Consider the following 21,125-nt stretch of genomic DNA (forward strand, 5'->3'; position numbering starts at 1 on the left):
ACCCTTGGTGAATATGAGCAAAGAATTCTGTGCAAAAATTGTCTTTATTGATTAACCTTTTGATATTTGTTTAAAAAAGTACACAAAAATACCCTGCTCTCTTGGATATCAAACAATTACAAACACAACACAGGTTTATCAAAAAAAAATCTTTGTTAAATATATGTATGCCACAATTATTGGCACGCCTATGAATTCACATGAGAAAAACATATTTGAAGTATATTCCCATTGATATTTTACATTTTTTATTACACCTGGGTGAATAAGAACAGAAAATTGTTCAACCATGACTTCTTGTTTCACAGGGGTATAAATATGAGGTAATAAATAGGTCAAATTCCCTTAGTCATTCATCACAATGGGTAAGATTATAGCTGTGATGTGTGGCAAAGGTTTGTTGAGCTTCACAAAATGGGAAGTGGCTATAAGAAAATAGCAAAAGCATTGAAAATGCTCATTTCCACCATCAGGGCAATAATTAAGAAGTTCCAGTCAACTGGAAATGTTATGAATCAACCTGGAAGAGGACGTTTGTCTATATTGTCTCAACACACTGTGAAAAGGATGGTTCGAATAGTCAAAATATCTCCAAGGATCACAGCTGGAGAATTGCTGAAGTCTGATGTCACCTACATCACCACAAGTTGTTTGGAAAGGTTTCAAGAAAAAAGCCTCTTCTCTCATCCAAAAACAAACTCAAGCATCTTCAGTTTGCCAGACATGACTGGAACTTCAAATGGGATCGGGTTCCATGGTCAGATGAAACCAAACTAGAGCTATTTGGCAATAAACACCAGAGTTGGGTTTGGCGCACACAGAGAGGTATATATGGAAAAGTACCTCATGCCCACAGCTAAATATGGTGGTGGTTCTTTAATGTTTTGGGGCTGTTTTTCTGCCAGATGACCTGGACAATTTTTTAGGATACATGGCATCATGGATTCTATCAAATATCAACTGATATTAAATGAATACTTGACTGCCTCTGCCAAAAAGCTTAAAATGGGCCGTGGTTGGATCTTCCAGCAGGACAATGATCCAAAACATACATCAAAATCAACACAGAAATGGTTTACTGACCAAAAAATCAAGGCCATGGCCATCCCAGTCCCCTGACTTGAACCAAATAGAAAACCTGTGTGGTGATCTGAAAAGGACAGTCTACCAGCATAAACTGATGAGCATAAAATGTGATTGTGCTCGCGCTTCGCATTTACTTCCAACTTGTAATATTATTATTATACTTTATTTATGAAGCACCAACATATTCCGCAACACTATCCATGGGTAAAATTCATTTAAATAAAACAATGATATAAAACTTGTGGAGACAGGACAAAATTATACAAACACATACAGGAGGAATTGAGGGTCCTATTCCTGTGGGAACTTACAATCTAGAAGGGTAGGAGGTTGAGAAACAGGAGGTGAGGACTGCAAGATTGAGAAAGATGTTAATGCAGAGTTAGATGAGGGAAATGTTAGGTAAGTGAAATAAATGTATTATTGAGTTGGGTGGTAGGATTCTCTGAACAAAAAAGTCTTCAGGGAGCATTTAAAGGAAGAAAGATTATGGCAAAGGCCAACAGCACAAGGGAGAGTGTTCCAGAGGGTAGGTCCTATATGACAGAATTCCTGCAGTCTAGCATGGGAGGAGGTGATAGTCGAAGATGCAAGGAGCAGGTCATTGTTGGATCGGGCGGGCTGGAGTATACTTGTTGATTAGAGAGGATAGGTAGTGGGGAGCGGCGTTGGTGAGAGCTTTGTATGTAAGGGTGAGAATTTTGAATTTAATTCTGCTGTGAATGGGGAGCCAATGAAGGGACTTGCAGAGAGGTGCAGCAGATACAGAGTGATGGGAAAGGTGGATTAGCCTGGCAGAGGCAATTAGGATGGATTGAAGGGAGGAGATGTGGGAAAGAGGAAGGCCCGTGAGTAGGTAATTGCAGTAGTCAAGTCGGGAAATAACAAGGAAGTGGATTATTTGCTTTGTGCTGTTTGCGCTCAGAAAAGGGCTAATCTTGGAAGTATTGCGTAGGAGGTTGCAGCAGGATGAAGAAAGTGATTGGATGTAGGGGACGAAGGATAGATTTCAGTCAAGTGTAACTCCAAGACAGGGGACTTGGGGCGATGGGGAAATGGTGATGCCATCGACAGGGATAGAAAAGTCAGAAGTCGGCATAGAGCTTGAGGGGGGATTAAAAGGAGCTCAGTCTTGGACATGTTAATCTTTAGGTGGTGAGAGGCCATCCAGGAAGAAATACCAGATAAGCAGTCGCTGACATCAGAAAGAACAGAGGGAGAGAGATCGGGTGGAGAGATAGATCTGGGTGTCATCAGCATAGAGGTGATATTTGAAGCCATAACTGTTGATAAGTTTACCCAGTGAAGAAGTATAAATAGAGAAGAGTAGAGGACCCAGAACAGATCCTTAAGGTACTCCAACAGACAGAGGCATTGGAGAGAAGGATTTGCCAGCAAATGACACAGAAAATGACCTGTGAGAAAGATAGGAGTGGATCCAAGAAAGAGCAGTGTTACAGAAACCAAAAGAGCTAAGGGTCTGTCGGAGGAGGGGGTGGTCAACTGTGTCGAAGGCAGCTGAGAGGTCAAGTAAGATGCGTATAGAGTAGTGGCCATTACTTTTAGCAGAGAGAAGATTGTTAGTAACCATGGTAAGGGCAGTCTCAGTTCAGTGTTTGGGACGGAATCCAGATTGCAGAGGGTTAAGCAAAGAGTTGGTGGACAGGAAGTGGGTTTGGCAATTGTAAACTAGTTTTTCAAGGAGTTTTGATGTTAGTGGAAGCAGTGATATGGGGCGGTAACTTTCAGTAGAATTAGGGTCAAGGGAGGGTTCTTTGAGTATGGGAGTGACTTTGAAATAAGATGGGAATGAACCGGTAGAGAGAGATAGGTTGAAGATGTGAGTAAGAGCAGGAGTGAGGGTGGAAGACAGGAAGGGTATTAGATGGGAAGGGATAGGGTCGAGCGGGCAGTTAGTGAGGCGTGAGAAAGATAACTAGGCAAAGCAGGTGCAACATTTCAATATTGCGTGTTAACATTATCGTGCCACTTGTGATCTAGCCCAGAATATTTCTATGAAGATAAGCAAATAGGATTTTCCAGATCTTTACAATCATATATTAATAAAAAAAATGCTAAACCATGCACATTAGATAATTTTCTGGTATTAAGGGTGGTAGATATTTTTTATACACGTGTTCATTTATATCATATTTCCAAGTAATTCACATGAATGCAGGTCAGTCTATCTCAAATAATCCAATAATTTTAAAGTTGGTTTCCTAAAAAAATTTGAGAGACTATCTCTATATTTGGTTATTGCAAAACCAATAATTGTTTATTTTTATTTTACTTATTTTAACCATCAAATTTTTTAACCAAAACATTTTGGTTATATACTGTATTATCTCTATATTTGGGTATTGCAAAACCAATAATTGTTTATTTTTATTTTACTTATTTTAACCATCAAATTTTTTAACCAACACATTTTGGTTATATACGGTATCTTGATAAAGATCTTGATAAAGGCTGGAGACACAGCTGAAATGCTTAGTCTTTGATTTATCACCCTAAGAGGCTTAAGATACAGTGATCAGGAAGAATGTACAGGTCCCTTTGTGATCTGGTAAATACATGTATCCATTGTGGCACTCACATAGTATCTATAATACCCTGTTCTTATACAGTTGCAACTTTTGTTTTCAAAACAGAAGCCGAGGAGCTTAATACAGAACCTTTACTGCTTGGACTGGGAGTAATTCTGATTGGAGCTTTCAAGGTCACATGGACATTGGAAATCACGAATGAGCTCACTCGCCCTGGATCTGAAGCTTTTTGATTGGAGCTAATAGGTCACGTGACTCTGGAAAACTACGAGTGAGTTTTTTCGCTCAGGATACCCTTTTAGAACTAACTGACGGCTGGGTAAAGTAAAACTAAAGGTCCTTTACTAACACTATTATTCCCATGACTTTCTGAACTTTCTGCACATTCCAAAACATTGTATGGTGGTATTGTTTACACCTCATACCACTAACATGAATCCAAATATGACCATACTGTTATTCGTGATAACCCTTTTCTAACTCCAATTTTGTTCACATCACTACCACCATAAGCACACACCTCTAACTGAAAAACAAATTATCATACACCATGGCCTGCTCTGTTGCTGTAACTTATCTGCTGAGTGCTGGTGGAGGGTTATAAAAAATAACCCTCCTACCCCCACCTCACAAAATTAAAAATTAAAGTATCACATTCACTATATAACCAAACAAAAATGATTTCCAAATTCCTATTCCTATGTTACTTGCCCTTGCAAATGATGTAGACTCTAACCCTGGTCCACCAACAAATTCCATTCCTAGCCTTCCAGCTAAAAAGGCCTCTCCTTTGTGCACTGTAATAACCACAGTTTACTACCAAAAATTGATGCACTGCAAGCATGGTGTTTACAATACAAGCCCAAAATCATTGTGATCTCTGAATCGTGGCTAACCGCAAAAATACCTGACTCTGCCATTGCAATACATGGGTATTCATGCCATAGAAATGATAGAGCAAAGAGAGGAGGCGGCATTGTAATTTATGTTGACAATTCCACAAAGTACACCCCCTTTCAAAAATCTAGCTCTCCTGCCACCTTTGATTTCCTTTCTGGCACAATTGAGATCCTGTGCAGTAAATCAATCATTGCAAGAATCTATCGCCCACCTAGCTCCCCTGTGCATTCCCTTTCTGACATAGGACATCTCCTTAGTGAAACCATAGCTCAAAATCCAAAAAGTGAAATTTTGTTTTTTGGAGATTTTAATATTGATTGGCTTAATCCAAAAAATAATAGCTGTCGCTCGCTGTTTAAATCTTTGCAGCTAACGCAATTAATCTCCTCCCCAACTCGCATAAACATCAAAAGCCATAATCACACCCTGCTCGACTGGATTCTCTCTACTTCTCCCGACCGAATCCAGGAGGCAGGTGTTCTCTCTAACAATATCAGTGACCACTGCTTAGTGTACTGCGTGTGCAAAATAAAGGCAACTAAATCCTCTCCCAAGGTTAAAATCACCAGGTCCTTCAAAAAATGTAATCTTTTCTAAATGACATCAAGAACCTCCCCTGGCACATATTAAACCTAATCCCAGATCTAGACTCTGCAGTTGAATTCTTTCAGTCTGAACTCCTACAAGTTTGGAATTTACATGCCTCGCTGCGTAAGGTGAGAGTAAAAGGAGCACACTTGAATTGGATCACAGCTGACCTCATTCAAATGTACCAGTTTCGGGATTCATTGTGGTCAAAGTTCAAGCATACAGGCACTATGAACGATCACTGTGTATATAGACAATGGCGAAATATATGCACTAAACAAACAAAATTGGCCAAGGCCCAATATTTCTGTGAACATTTGAACAATAACATATCAAACCCTAGAATGTTTTGGAAACTTATAAATAACTTACAAAATCCACCAATCCACTCCCAACCCTCCACTGTCAATGTTGACAACCAAACCCTGCAACTCCCCTTAGAAGTAGCAAATGCCTTTAATAGTTATATTGGCGGATGCTCCACCACACTGATTGACAAACTAATAAATGACACGCATCCTGAAACTACAAATGTGGATCAGGCCCCACTAAATCAGCAAAGACCCAATATAGAGAAGTTCAATTTTAGAGCTGTACCCATCAATGTCATTAAGAAACACCTTAATAATCTAAAAATGAAAAAACAGTCTGGACCTGATCAAATCCCAGCAATGCTGTTGAAGCTCAGTGTGCTGGCAATTGATAAACCTGTCACAGCCCTAATTAACGAATCCTTGGTGTCTGGATACATACCCAAACTTTGGAAAACTGCAAGAGTAGTGCCTATTCATAAAAGTAGGGAGTTAACCTTGGTTTCTAACTATCGCCCTATATCATTGCTCCCAGTATTGTCAAAAATCTTAGAAAAATGCGTCCATTATGCAACTATGTGAGTATTACCGACAATCTAACTATCTGACCCCTGATCAATCAGGTTTTCGCCCAAATCACTCCACTACAACTGCCCTCCTAAAAGTTTGCAACGACATCCAAACTGGCATGGAACAAGGAGACCTAACTGGAGCCATTTTCCTTGATTTTGCAAAGGCCTTTGACACAGTAGACCACAACATACTACTGCTCAAACTAAAAAAACTCTGGTATTGCTGATCGTCCGTTAACCTGGTTTCGATCATATGTATTGGATCGATCACAATATGTCTCCATTTCTGACAGCGACTCCCTCTCCCAGTCACATGTTATGTTCCCCAAGGTTCCATTCTTGGCCCCCTACTATTCACATTATTTATAAATGATCTGCCTAATGTCTGCAAATCCTCAACTGTACACATGTATGCAGATGACACAGTAATCTATGCAAAGAAATCCAATCTGCCGCAGCTTGAAGCAGTGTTCCAAGACCAGTTCACAGAGGTAGAAAAGGGGATCTCAAAAAACAAACTCTTCCTAAACACTGACAAAACTGTCACAATGATCTTTGGAATGGGACCTAAATTACACAAATTACAATATTCCCATCTATGCATCAAAACAAAATCCAATTGAACACTGACCACAGTCCACTCTTTCAAATACTTGGGTATGTTGTTAGACCCCAATCTATCTTTTGGCCTCCACATAGAAAAACTTGCATCTAAACTTTATCCAAAACTAGGTGCCCTGTACAGAAATAAATCCTGCCTCAGCCCTACAGTAAAGGAAAAGATTGTACAGCAAATGCTGATGCCTATCTTATATTACGGGGACATAGTATATGCACCTGCACCGCAAACTCACCTTAATAAACTTAATACATTGTATAACTCATCCTGCTGCTTTGTTCTACAATTTAACTACAGGACCCACCATTGTGACATGCTAAAAAAGCTAAACTGGCTGTCACTGGAATCCAGATGCACCCTCCATCTTTCCTGCCTTGTGTTTAGGAGCCTTTCTGGGAAGCTCCCACCCTACCTGAGCAGAATGCTCTCCCCGGCTGTTCCCACCTCCCATAACCTCCAATCCAGTACCAGCACATTATTTTGTCTTCCTCCATACAAAAAGAAAGCAGCTCGATCTTCCTTTTCCTACAGAGCACCACAATTATGGAATGACCTCCCGCACACTTTTAAACCTTCCCCAAGCCTAATATCCTTTAAGAGATCCCTCTCTACATATCTCAAAACAGAATGCACCTGTCATGGTTGATTATATATTTCCTACCTGTTCTATGTTAAATGTTTGCATATATTGTGTATTATTATTGTTTTTGTATTGTATTGTACCCTATTGTATCAATACAATGTTTTGTGGACCCAGGACATACTTGAAAACGAGAAAAATCTCAATGTTTCCTTCCTGGTAAAATATTTGATAAATAAATAAAATAAATTGTTTATAATACTAACGTACTTGTTATGTACTAGAGAGTACCATATATTTTATTACATTCACCACACTTTTAATGTATGTTTTTAGATGCCAGCATCCATTGTGATCTTATATGTGTTTGTAAATAAATGTTTATTTTAAGCAATCTTTTTTATAAATCAATTTTATTGTCAGACAGCTCTAGTTTGTAGTGCATATTCCTGTTCTCTTTAATTATTTTAACCTCACGTTGGGAGTTTAGTGTGTATTTTTTTGATATAGCTAAAGTCTGATCTCTTAAAAAAGCTTTAACACACTTTTGTTTAATCCATTAGCTACCAAATCAATTAGGCATTCGTTTAGACCTACAGATAGAAAGAGCTCATAGATTTGGGGGAGAAAGAAAAAATAGAAACAGCAAAAAGAAACATATAGAAATCTACAAAATGAGTTAGTGATTAATAAAAAGAAAATTATGGCTAGAAATTAAATGTTTAACAAATTCCAGACTCTGAAAGAATAGCCAATTGTTTAAGTTTATGATATTAGAGCAGTATCATCAGGACATATATAAAAAAAATTAACTTTGAAATTTTTGATCAAGCGGGAATATTTTAGCAATATTTTATCAAACAGTGTCTGGAGAGTGTGCAAAAACAAGTTTTGAAATTCTTAAAAAACTCTCCTATAATAATGGAAGAATCCTTTAGTAACAAACGAGCTGATACTTTATCATTTTTTGGGGGGAGGGGTGGGGGAGTGAATATAGAAGTTTATGGGGAGAAAACGTTAACCCGGTCCTAAAGTTAGTGTACATCGATTTTCGCTCGCACACAAACTTTTTAATTTAAACTTGAAAAACGCACTGTAACCCACCTGTGTAAAAAACGTACTTGCAGTGAAATGAAAAAAAAAAAAAATGGAGCACCACTTTTAATCTGACTACTTACTTAGAGTATAGGGAAAAAATAAATATATACAGTGGGTAATGAAAAAAGTCACCCCCCCTTCAAAATAATCACATTTTGTTGCTTTGCAGCCTGAAATAAAGACAGACACAGTTTTTGTTTATCCAGTTGTAATTACTCAGTGCAATTTATAACATCCAAGTGAAAGATATAACACCAAGATGTCAGGCAAAAATAAAGACAATTCAGAAACAGAATCACTGAGTTAAAAAAAGGATCACCCCCTTGTGTCAGTATTTTGTTGAACCACCTTTTGCTTTAATTACAGCGTTTAGTCTGTTGGGCTATGCCTCTACTAACTTTGCACATCTAGACTGTGCAATATTTGCCCACTCTTCTTTGCAGAACTGCTCCAATTCCGTTACATTTCATGGTGACCATTTGTGGACTGCAGTCTGCAAGTAATGCCACAGATATTCAATGGGGTTTAAGTCTGGGCTCTGACTAGGCCATGAAAGGACATTCAACTTTATTTCCTTCAACTACAGTGTGGTCATTTTTGCTGTGTGCTTTGGGTCAATGTCATGTTGGAAGGCAAACCTTCTTTCCATTGACAAATTCCTGGCAGAGGGCAGCAGATTTTCCTCAAGAATTTGATGGTATTTTGCCCCATCCATTATTCCTTCTATCCTGACAAGTGCTCCAGTGCCTGCTGCAGAGAAACACCTCCATAACAGGATATTACCACCTCCATGCTTTACTGTAGGTATGGTGTTATTTGGATGGTGTCACCATCATGGTGAGCTGTATTGGATTTCCTCCAGACATATCGTTTGGTGTTGAGGCCAAATAATTAGTCTCATCTGACCATAACACCTTTTCCATGTGGCCTCAAAATCTCCTAGGTGTGTTATGGCTAAGCTCAGTTGTGACTGCATGTGGCCTTTTTTGAGGAGTAGATTTTTTCTTGCAACCCTCCCATACAAGCCACATCTGTGGATAATTTGTGATATTGTTGTCATATGCACACAATGACCACTCTTTGTCATAAATTCCTGCAACTGCTTCAGAGTTACTGTGGGCCTCTTGGTAGCCTCTCTGACCAGTTTCCTCCTGGCTCTTTTATCCAGTTTGGAGCAACGTCCTGATCCAGAGAGGGTCAGTGTTGTACCAAATACCTTTCACTTCTTAATAATAGACGTCATTGTGCTTCTAGGCATTGATAAAGCCTTTGATATTATTTTTTTATCCATCTCCTGACTTGTGCCTGTCCACAACATTATCCCGGCGATCTTTTGACAGTGCCTTGCCACCCATAGTTGATTGTTTGCGTCAGTTGCACTCCCAGGGACTGAGATGCTCCAGGAAAGCTCTTTTCATGCTGAGCTAATCAATATGCCCATAGCTGATAACAGATGAAGGTCAAATGGCTTTGTGTGTGCCGTTGAGAAGGTGATTAGCTACACCTGATTAAGATTACGAGCAATTTTAGGAGGGGGTGATCCTTTTTCCAACTCAGTGATTCTGTTTTTGAATTGTCTTTATTTTTGCCTGACATGTTGGTGTTATATATTTCACTTGGATGTTATAAGTTGCACTGAGTAATTACAACTGGATAAACAAAAACTGTGTCTGTCTTTATTTCAGGCTGCAAAGCAACAAAATGTGATTATTTTCAAGGGGGTGATTCCTTTCAATACCCACTGTATATATTTATTGTTTTCCTAAGTAATTAGGGTCAGATTACAAGTGGAGCGGGTTACAGTGCGTATTACAAGTTAAAAGTAAAAAGTTTGTGTGCAAGCAAAAACCGATGTACACTAACTTCAGGACCAGGTTAACGTTTTCTCCCCATAAACTTAAAATGGCTTTTTTTTCTTTTGTGTTTAGATTTTTTTTCTAATATTACACAGGAATTCTTAAGACATCAGGGATATTTATTATCTTGCATTTGATAAACTGAGATATTATCGTCAATTTAATTATCGGCAAAACATTTGCTTTTTACCAAGTTCCGACTGTAACCCTACATTTAAATAACAAAATATCTATCTCCAACACTTTTACTTCTGATTCACTTTACCTTCAGGTTGATTTAGAAATTACAATTACTTAAATTATTATAAAATTAAAACAACTTACCAAATAAGGACATACTTGTGACCCAGCGCCAAACATTAATTCACATTGTTTATTTGCATTGTATATTACACCTGCGAGTAGATGTGGAAGATCATAGATTCTTCCATTGGGCTTATCTAGGAGGCATTCCCCATAACCAGTACTGTAACAAGACAAAAGAAAAATAATTTCATAACTATGTAGCACAATGAACATATAATTGAGCTGCAAAAAAAGAAAAAAGGTAGGAAACTGATTAGCTATACCAAACTGTGCTCATCCAACAAAATGCTTCTGCCAATAATACCCCTAAAACAAGAAATCGTCACAAATTAAACTTGAGGTCACGTGATTCTGAGTTAATGTGACAGAATCACGTGACCGCACTCGTAATTACAATGTCCACGCTTCCAGTTTGAAGCTTACATACCACGCTATAGCAGTGGGCAATACAGAGGAGTATCAATGCTTGGGAATACTGAGTGTCTTTTTTATTGGCGTATATTTAAAATTAAATTATGGCGCGAAAATGACATCATGTACCAAATCGTTAACGAACATTAAGAAGAGGAATGCCTTAACTTCAATGTATGTTAACAGAAATGTACCCTGTATTTGTAATGACTATGCATGTGAAATTAGTTAAAGGGACAGTAAAGTCAAAACTAAACTTTCATGATTCAGATAGGGCATGCAATTTTAAACAACTTTCCAATTTACTTTTATCATCAAATTTGCTTTTTTTCCCTTGGTGGTATTTTTGAAAAGCTAAACCTAGCTAGGCTCAAACTGATTTCTAAACAGTTGAAAACCGCCTCCTAGCTCAGAGCATTTTGAAAGTTTTTCACAGTTAGACTGTGCTAGTTCACATGTGTCATAAAGATAACATTGTGCTCACTCCCGTGAAGTTATTTAGGAGTCTTCACTGATTGACTACACTGCATGTCTGTCAAAGGCACTTAGATAAGGAGGCTGTCTGCAAAGGCTTAGATACAAGGTAATCACAGAGGTAAAAAGTATATTAATATAACTGCGTTGGTTATACAAAAACAGGGAAAGGGTACTAAAGGGATTATCTATCTTTTTAAATAAGAAAAAATTTGGTGTAGACTGTCCCTTTAAGCTTATTCAATGTGGTTAGTTTATAGGATACAGGTGTGGCTAATTTTGTACTATGTTGTGAGATGTGTATATATATATATATATATATATATATATATATATATATATATATATATATATATATATATATATATATATATATATATATATATCTTTGTATCTGGTCACTTTTTTGCTGCCTGAGGAAGCAAGGTGTCCTTGCGAAATGTGTCAAGCTATTTTTATTTTTATTTTTTTTATTTTAATATTTTAATAAATTGACTTCCAAGTTTTAGCTTGGGAAGTCTTTTTCAGCTTTTACTATCCTGTATGGTGATTATTGGTTACTGTGGTATTTAATTTATTTAGCTGATCAGTATGACCAATAGTGAGCTAGCTGGGGAGCTCTTGAGGACCCAGACCGCACTATTTTGCACTTTGTGATGTGTCTACATCTTGTGAGTATCCTGTACACAGAGGGGGGATTTAACACCTGAGGGGTTACACCCTGAGTTACAACGCCATTGGAGCACCTTCTTTTCTCCTTTTTTCCTAATCTTGTGATATCTAATATCTTAATAATAAAATAAAATGGACAAAATTAGAGAAAAACAAAATAGAAAAATTGGGAGATTAGCCAGAATTTGAAGTCCCTTTTAATAGTGTATAGTGATGTGAATTGGTGACGTGCGTAATTGACCTGTTGCGCCTTGAAACCATATAGATTAGTGTGTATGTCTCTCTAAGGGATTTGAACAGGAACATTAGAAGCAGTATAGTAGACAGATTCATTTGTTTTTATTTTGCTGATTCTTATTAGCATAAAAGTGTTTATTATTACTTTTTTGGCATTATTTAATGCAGCAGGTGTTTGTATGTGTTTGGTGTCATTGTTTCCTAATGTTATCCAATATGTCAAAGGAAACATCAGGGAGTTTTGTGCATTTGCAGTACTGTATACAAAAACTATTTTGGCGTACAAGTGTTGTCTGGTGGTTTATCAAATCCTTTTAGAAGTAGAAATTGATGAGTGAAAAATAAAAAAAATGTGCAGATAATTTTTGAGAATTTGGATCATAATCAGAACAAACATGACAGACACATTTTTCTCAAAACCGATAATGTAGAAAAGTGCCTCAAAAATACAATAAAAATGTCTAATTGTGACCCTGGCATAATTAAAAAGGGCTCATCTGCAGCTGGTTACATTCAGATAATTTAAAATATGATAGACTGTGATCAACCTCTAAATGAGATAAAGATATGAGACCCTCTCTTTTAGTATTAACTCAGATAAGAAAAGCAAAAGAATCAGCAAGATAATTTGCAGTAGATTGACACAGTATGACAGCTTAATTAAAAATGCACATTTCCTCCCAGAACTTTTATTAGATATTTCAGTATCTCATGCTGCAAAAATGCAAAATCCTCTCATTGAATCATACAACCATTAAAAGGCAGTGCTTGCTCTAACAATTAGTTAAAGTATGGTTAAAAACACCCAGATAATATTACAAAGTCTCTTTCTTATTTTAAATTAAAGGGACAGTCAACACCAGAATTTTTATTGTTTAAAAAGATACATCATCCCTTATTATCCATTTTGCATAACCAACACAGTTAGAATAATACATGTTTTACCTCTGTAATTACCTTATATCTAAGCATCTGCAAGCTGCCCCCTTATTTCAGTTCTTTTGACAGACTTGCATTTTAGCCAATTAGTGCTCACTCCTAGGTAACTTCACGTGCGTGAGCTCAATGTTATCTATATGAAACACATGAACTAATGCTCTCTAGTGGTGAAAAACTGTCAAATTAGAGGCGGCCTTCAAGGTCTAAGAAATTAGCATATGAACCTCCTAGGTTTAGCTTTCAACTAAGAATACCAAGAGAACAAAGTAAAATTGTTGACAAAAGTCCGCCAGACTTTCTTAAATAAGGGCCATTGTTAGGAGACCACTATCTAATATTGTGCAATCACCTTATGTAATGTTATCTTGACTTATTTTATCTAATTTAAAGAGACAGAGTGCTTGAACATTTTTATTGTTTTAAAATATAGATAATTCCTTTATTACCCATTCCCTAGTTTTGCATAACCAACAGTGTTATATTAAAGGGACAGTGTATACCAATTTTCATATAACTGCATGTAATAAACATTACTATAAAGAATAATATGCACAGATAACTGATCTAAAAATCCAGTATAAATCCTTTTAAAAACTTAGTTAAAAGCTCCCAGTTTAGCACTGTTGATGAGGTTAGGCTGGGACACCAATTGAAAGGGGCTGAGAAAGCAGGAAGAGCAGACCCCCCCCCCTTACACAAACAATAGCAGCAGGAGTCTGTAGACTTGGGTCTACATCTGATATTTTTGGATTTGATTATGAGTCTGAAAATCACGACAATGTTATTAAAAAATAAGAAAAACTATACACTGTTACAAAAAACACTCCCAGATGGGCTATATGCAGTAAATAATCTACAAAACATTTATGCAAAGAAAAATCTAATGTACAATGTCCCTTTTATACACTATTTACCTCTGTGATTACCTTGTATCTAAGCCTCTGCAGACTGCCCCCTTATCTCAGTTCTTTTGACAGACTTGCAATTTAGCCAATCAGTGCTGACTCATAAATAACTCTACAGGAGGGAGCATGATGTTTATCTATATGACACACAAACTAGCACTGTCTAACTATGAAAAACTGTCAAAATGCACTGAGATAAGAGATGGTTTCAAGGGCTTAGAAATCCGTTTATGAGCCTACCTCGTTTTAGCTTTCAACAAAGATAACCAAGAGAAAAAAGCAAATTTGATGATAAAAATAACTTGGAAAGTTGTTTAAAATAGCACACCCTATCTGACTCATGAAAGTTTAATGTTGACTTGATTATCTCTTTAATGTTACCCTCTTTCTGTCTTTCCCATTCTTTTGGGAGGCATCACTTCATTCTTGAACTCAGGCAACACAATGTCTTGGCTCAGCCCTTTTGTAGTATATTGTCCCTATAAATGTTTTTGGATGTATGATTACTGACTAAATTATTACTCTATATGTCTGATATATTTGTTTTATCTGTATTTCAGTAATTTATTTGTATTATCAGAATACATTAATGGGATTTCCAAAAGTATTTAAATAAAAATGCCTTTTCAACAAACATGTAGTGATTTAACAGAATAAAGAGGATGTCCACAGCCTCTGATGCCTGCTTAAGAGGTGTTAACCTTGAAACGTCGCTACCTTATATGTCCTAATAAAGATCATTTTTATCATTGGAGAGCTGTGGATATCCTCTTTGTTTTGGATTACTACTTGGTGAAAGGGCAGTTCACCTATCTTCACGGGTACTCCACTCCTTTAGTGCTGTTCTACTCCTGTTTGTTTGGATTTAACAGAATAAGCGTAAAATATGTCATGGACAACTTTACAAGCACTTTTATCTTATATTTGATTGCACAATGTCAGTGTCTCCAAATGTATCTTGTAGCTGCCTATAATCTTCTTGTATCTGACTAATGATATTTTCTCCCCCTCATCAATTGTAATTTGAACCTGTTCTCCAATGTTTCCACAATTTCTTTTCTTAGTGCCAGATTTCAGCTTTTTCAAAAGATTTTCAATCAGATTGAAGCTAGGACTCATTGCTGACTCGTCAGGTGAAAAAAGTTTAATTTAACAATGTGGGAACCAGGTTCAAGGTATAGTATGAAAGCAAACAGATTTGAGTTCTGAAGTGGCTGATTGACAGAGCAAAGAGTTAGAGACCAGCTGCATTAGCAGTATGCTTGGGATCATTATACTGAAAAATAAAACCATTCCAAATCAGGCGCTTTCCAGAAGGAATGGCATGATGAATTAAAATCAGTCTGTACTTTTCAGCATTGATGATCCCATCAATTTTGACCACTGGCAGAAATGCAGTCCCAAACCAGGACAGATCCTCCACCATATTTCACTGAAGGCCGCAAGCACTCATTCTTCCACCTCTTTCCAACTCTTCTTTTCACATATTGTCGACGATTGTACCCAAAAAGTTCAAACTTGGATACGTCACTCCATAATACTCTTTTCCACTGATCTTCATTCCATCATTTGTAAACTTTAGCATATCTTAGCCTTTTCACCCTGTTCCCCTTCTGAAAAAGTGTTTTCTTGGCTGCTACCCTTTTACAAAGACCATTTCTGATCAAGCTTCTTCAGCCTGTAGAAGGGTCTTTGCTGGACTTCTTCCGGTCTCTCAAAAAAGAAACTCTGAGAAACTTTTCATAATATTTTGAAAGTTTTCCTGGCCTTACAGTCCTTTTTTTGTCCTTGGCCTCTCTTGATTCCTGAATACCACATCAATAGTATCCAGTTTGTTTGCTGATATCCCTTTGAGAGTGGCCTTGCTGATGCAAAAGTATGATTTTATATCTGTCAAATTCTGTGATATTTGACATTTTGAAAAGAATGATGTGATAGAAAGTTGGTCTTACTAGCAATTCTCAAGCATGTCTTGCACAAACCTGGAGTAATATACACAGCAGTCATTTTGACATGAAATAGATGGACAAAATACAGGTATTAGCAATGACATTAATTAGGGTTCCAATCCATTTAGGTTTACGAGATCCAGGATCCTGCTATTGCACAAGTGTAAGGGGAGGTCACACAAAATACTTGCCACTTTAGCCTATAGAAGCAGTTTTTTTCTGGGGGGGGGGGTCAGTTTTTTAATACTGCATACAAATATCCTGTATTCTCTGGTTGTATTCTAATAAAGAGACTGAGAAATAGTTATATATGATCATTATACTATTGCTAAAGCAACAAATCTAATGGTGGCCTAAATCTTTTCCACAGTACTGTATATAAGTTAGATGTCTTCTAAAGGAAATGTTTGATAGGGACTGCACTCTATCCAAAATAAGGCCTCATATACCTCGGTGTGTTTTAAGGGGAGTTAATGGCACTTACAAATTCCTCATCAAGACCATGCATGTTGCCTAGTGATAACGGTAATTCATCTTAGATCACCAGTGACCACTTTATGGAAATAATCTGCATCTTATAGGACTATGTGACATATCTCTTGAAACATTAGCTAAAACTCTAAGTGACACAAAGGTTGAGATATTTGGTCAGGAACAGGGCTGTCCTGTACCATAAGCAATGAGAAAGTAGTTTTGCCAACAATTGGAGATACAGAGAAATGATAGCAGACCTATGGTCCCCTAGGAAACCAATACATCCTAAGAATGCAATGGGTGACTCAGATGTCCTCCCAGGAAATTAAACAGAAGGACACACTGAAAACTGAAATTCCATATCTGAAAATTGCCATAACCTGGGTCGAATAATTATAACATCAAAGAACACCTAACTTGTATAATTTAATCTGGAAGTAAGCTTTAAAAAAAATACATTCTAAAATGAAAACATACCTATTAATCATGAAAAGTATCCCATAATCATGTTCATTCACTCACTATTCAACATCTCTAACATCTTTAACTTAAACACATTGCTAAACAATTGTGTTCAAATAATCACTGCATTAATATATATTTAATCGAATCCAGAAAAAAATAAAACACAGAAAAAACATGATCTAAAATAATCAATTACAATTAATTAGATTAAGACTTGTCAAAAACTAGATCACCATGAGAGGCTGTCAGACAGAACAATTTACCATTTCTTTGAATAAACGCTTTAAGGATGCAGTCCCACGTTCTACCACAAGGTGTCTATAGAGAGTGGCTGTGAAAGCTAGCTGCTCTCCATCAGTTTTCTCTAACCACATGGCAGTAATCAAGCATTATAGTTATATAAAGGTAAAAAATAGCATAAACACTTTGGGGTGAGATTACAAGTCGCGTTGCAAATCTGTTTTTAGTTTTTTTTTTGCACATTTGGGGTTGCGCAGGTATTACAAGCTGCAAAATAACTTGGCACGCGCGTTAACACGAGTAGCCCAAAAAGCCATATCACATGCGCATTCACGTATTCCCCCATAGAACTCATTGGAGATGACAAATAGAAAAAAAAAAAATAACACCCTAATCTGTTGCGCAAAGCCCATGACATATTCTTCTTCTCGAAAAGTGTATATGAAAAGGCGAATATTTCATATTGCAAGAACATTTTGTTAACGTAATATGTTTGATTTATTTGTAAATAAATATTTCACTATAAATGTGATGATTTTTGGACTAATTTATCTATTTATAGTGAGATATGTATATGAATATATACTGTATATATATGTCTAGATATCTCAAGATCTATATGCGAATATCTCTTTTAAAATCCCTCTGAGATATTGTTTAATGTGCATAAGATTGTAATGTGAAATATGTTCATTATCTCCATAGTTAAACATATCTCTATACATAAAAAAACATTTTTTTTCTATGTATGTGTATGTATGTCAATGTAAAATCTAAACATGTTTGTTTCGTTTCGGTGGAATTCGTTTTTCGGACGAATTTTGCCAAATTCGGAGATTCTGATGCATCCGAATTTCCTGAATCAGCACATCCTGAAAAATTCCAAAAATTAATAAATTAGTTTCCGAATTTTCGGATCCATTATTCATATTCAGAATTTTTCTTTGTTCCTAATGTAAACCGCACATCTCCGACACTAACTCTAAGTCTAAATAATTAAATAAAGCTATTAACCCCTAAATCACCGTTCCCCGACATCGCCGACACTAACTAAACCTATTGACCCCTAAACCGCCGTTCTGAAACATCCCAGACATGAACTAAACATATTAACCCCTAAACCGCTGTTCCCAAACATCGCCGATACGAACTAAACCTATTAACTCCTAAACCGCCGGCCCCCACATCACAACAACCTAAATTATACTAAATCTTAAATTTAAATTAGCCCCTAACTGTAACCCTAAACCTAACAACCCCTAACTTTAACATAATTAAAATAGAGATAAATTAAAGTTACAATTATTAACTAAATAATACCTATTTAACTAAATACAAACTTACTTGTGAAATAAAACAAACCTAAGCTAGCTACAATATAACTAATAGTTATATTGTAGCTATCTTAGGTTTTACTTGTATTTCACAGGTAAGTTTGTATTTTTTTTAACTAGGTAGACTAGTTAGTAAATAGTGATTTACTATTTACTAACTACCTAGTTAAAATAAATAGAAACTTACCTGTGAAATAAAAATAAAACCTAAGCTGTCTTACACTAAAACCTAACATTCCAAAAATAAACAACATTACAAAAATAAAAAAATCTACCATTACAAAAAATAAAAAACACTAAAATTACAAAAAATAAAAAAAATCTACCATTACAAAAAATAACAAACGAAATTATCCAAAAAATAATTCCCATTCTAATACCCTGTTTAAAAAATAAATAAACCACCCCAATATAAAAACATCTATAATAAACTACCAAGGGCCATTAAAAGGGCCTTTTGTAGGGCATTGCCCTAAAGTTAACAGTTTTTTTGCTAAAAAAAAATCAAACACGCCCTAACAGTATACAAACCCCCACCCCCCAACCCCACAAAATAAAAATAAAGTTGTTAAACCTAATCTACCCATTGCCCTGAAAAGGGCATTTGTATGGGCATTGCCCTTAAAAGGGCATTCAGCTCTTTTACTGCCCATTCAAAAAAAAAAATGGCTATTCTAAAAAAAAACACAATATAACAAAATGAATTATTCAAAATACTAAAAATTATTCTTATTTTTTTTTAAAAAACACCCCAAAATAATAGAACCCTAATCTATAATAAACTACCAATAGCCCTTAAATGGCCTTTTGTAGGGCATTGCCCTAAAGTTAACAGCTCTTTTTGCTACAAAATAAAAACAAACACCCCCTAACATTACAAATCGCCACCCACCCCAAACCCACAAGATAAAAAAACCTAACTAAAAAAACTTCATCTACCCATTGCCCTGAAAAGGGATTTGTATGGGCATTGTCCTTAAAAGGGCATTCAGCTCTTTTACTGCCCTTAAAAGGGCATTCAGTTCTTTAACTGCCCTTAAAAGTGCATTCAGCTCTTCTAAGATTAACCATTAGCCCTATTCTATAAAAAACACCCCAAAAAAACCTTAAAAAAAACCTAACACTAACCCCTCTTTAGGTACTCACAGTTGCTGAAGTCCGGCTTGAACGATCTTAATCCCAGCGGCTCCATCTTCATCCAGGCGGCTCCATCTTCATCCATCGAGGGACCAGCCTCTTCTTTATCCCTACAGAGGTGGGGTGGTCGATGTGCGGAGGCGGAGGTCCTGACAGAGGTCCATCTTCATCCAGGCAGCTCCATCTTTATCCATTGAGGAACCGTCATTTTCTTCATCCTTGTGGAGGCGGAGGTCCAGGAGGATTAAATTAAATTGTTTTTTCGGATCCTTTTGTTTTTTCTGATCCATTCTTTATTCATATGCATTATTTTATAACTTAGTTCAGAATATAATAATGCATATGAAATAAGAATGGATCCGAAAAAATTAATGGATAAGAAAAAACGAAGGGATCCAAAACCGATTTAACGTAACATAACTAATTGCCAAAACAAATTTGTTTTTTAGACTTAACTAAACTAATTTGCCGAAACACAATGAATTAATAACTAATTTAAAATTAAACAAAACGAAATTTTCAGCGGCACACATCTCTATCCTTTGTTGGCTTTTTTTTTCTAAGACCAGAGATCTCCTATCTTTGAGCCCTTATAACTTTTGTGTGCAATACATTTTTAAAATAATTTTTGTTAGACAGTGTTAATATGAGTGTAACTATACTTTGTAATGTAGTTTTGAAGTGTTTCGTGAAACTTTTTGTTGTTGCGGAAAACTGTTAACTACAGATCTTTCAGTGCGAAAAGGATTGTTGCGTAAAAAGGCGCGCAATCGTGATTTTTTTTCAAGACTTGTATTATCTGCACAATGAAAATTGCTTGTGAAAAGACTATATTGCGCACGGAAAAGACATACCGCACGACTTGTTATCTTGCCCATTGTTAGTAGCACATCAGAAATCACAATATTACATTTTTTTCAAGTGTCAATCAACTGCTATATTTACAATTTAAAACCAAACCATTCTAAACACTACCCTACCAATCTGTTTTACTTTAATTATCTGTTTTATGGTAAATATGAAAACACAGCAGCTTTTTATTTTACACTTTTATGCTAAAACTTACAGAACCCATTTTTTTCCACATTTGCAGACTTTATAAAACGGACTATGCTTACAAAGTAGTGCAGAGTGCAACTCTTACAGGTACACGGGAATCCTCATTTGAAATAGTGGACTACATTTAATCAAATAATTGTGTTCATTCCCTTCTAAGATGCAGGTCATCATCATAAGAACTGTCATCATCTGCAGCAGCCAAGAGGGGATGGGCGCTCTAACAGAGTCTTGATCTTCCCCAGCTTGACCTAGAGGGGCAAGTTAAACCCTTATTTGAAAAGGGAAAACCCTGCTTTTTATTTAGTAGTAACATGCAGGCCCGGACTGACCATAGGGCATGCCGGGCAAATGCCCGGTGGGCCAC

General features: G+C 36.4%; 1 protein-coding gene across 1 annotated transcript in view; it reads right to left on the bottom strand.

Annotated features, from left to right (window-relative positions):
• The window catches only part of ADAMTS20 (ADAM metallopeptidase with thrombospondin type 1 motif 20), a 578,468-nt gene that overhangs the window by 338,525 nt on the left and 218,818 nt on the right, over positions 1-21,125 (bottom strand). Inside the window, 1 exon segment of the mRNA XM_053719202.1 lies at positions 10,484-10,625. Coding sequence (XP_053575177.1) covers positions 10,484-10,625 — 142 coding nt within the window.

This window comes from Bombina bombina, chromosome 6 (assembly GCF_027579735.1).
Source record: "Bombina bombina isolate aBomBom1 chromosome 6, aBomBom1.pri, whole genome shotgun sequence".
In the NCBI taxonomy this organism is placed as follows: Eukaryota; Metazoa; Chordata; class Amphibia; order Anura; family Bombinatoridae; genus Bombina; species Bombina bombina.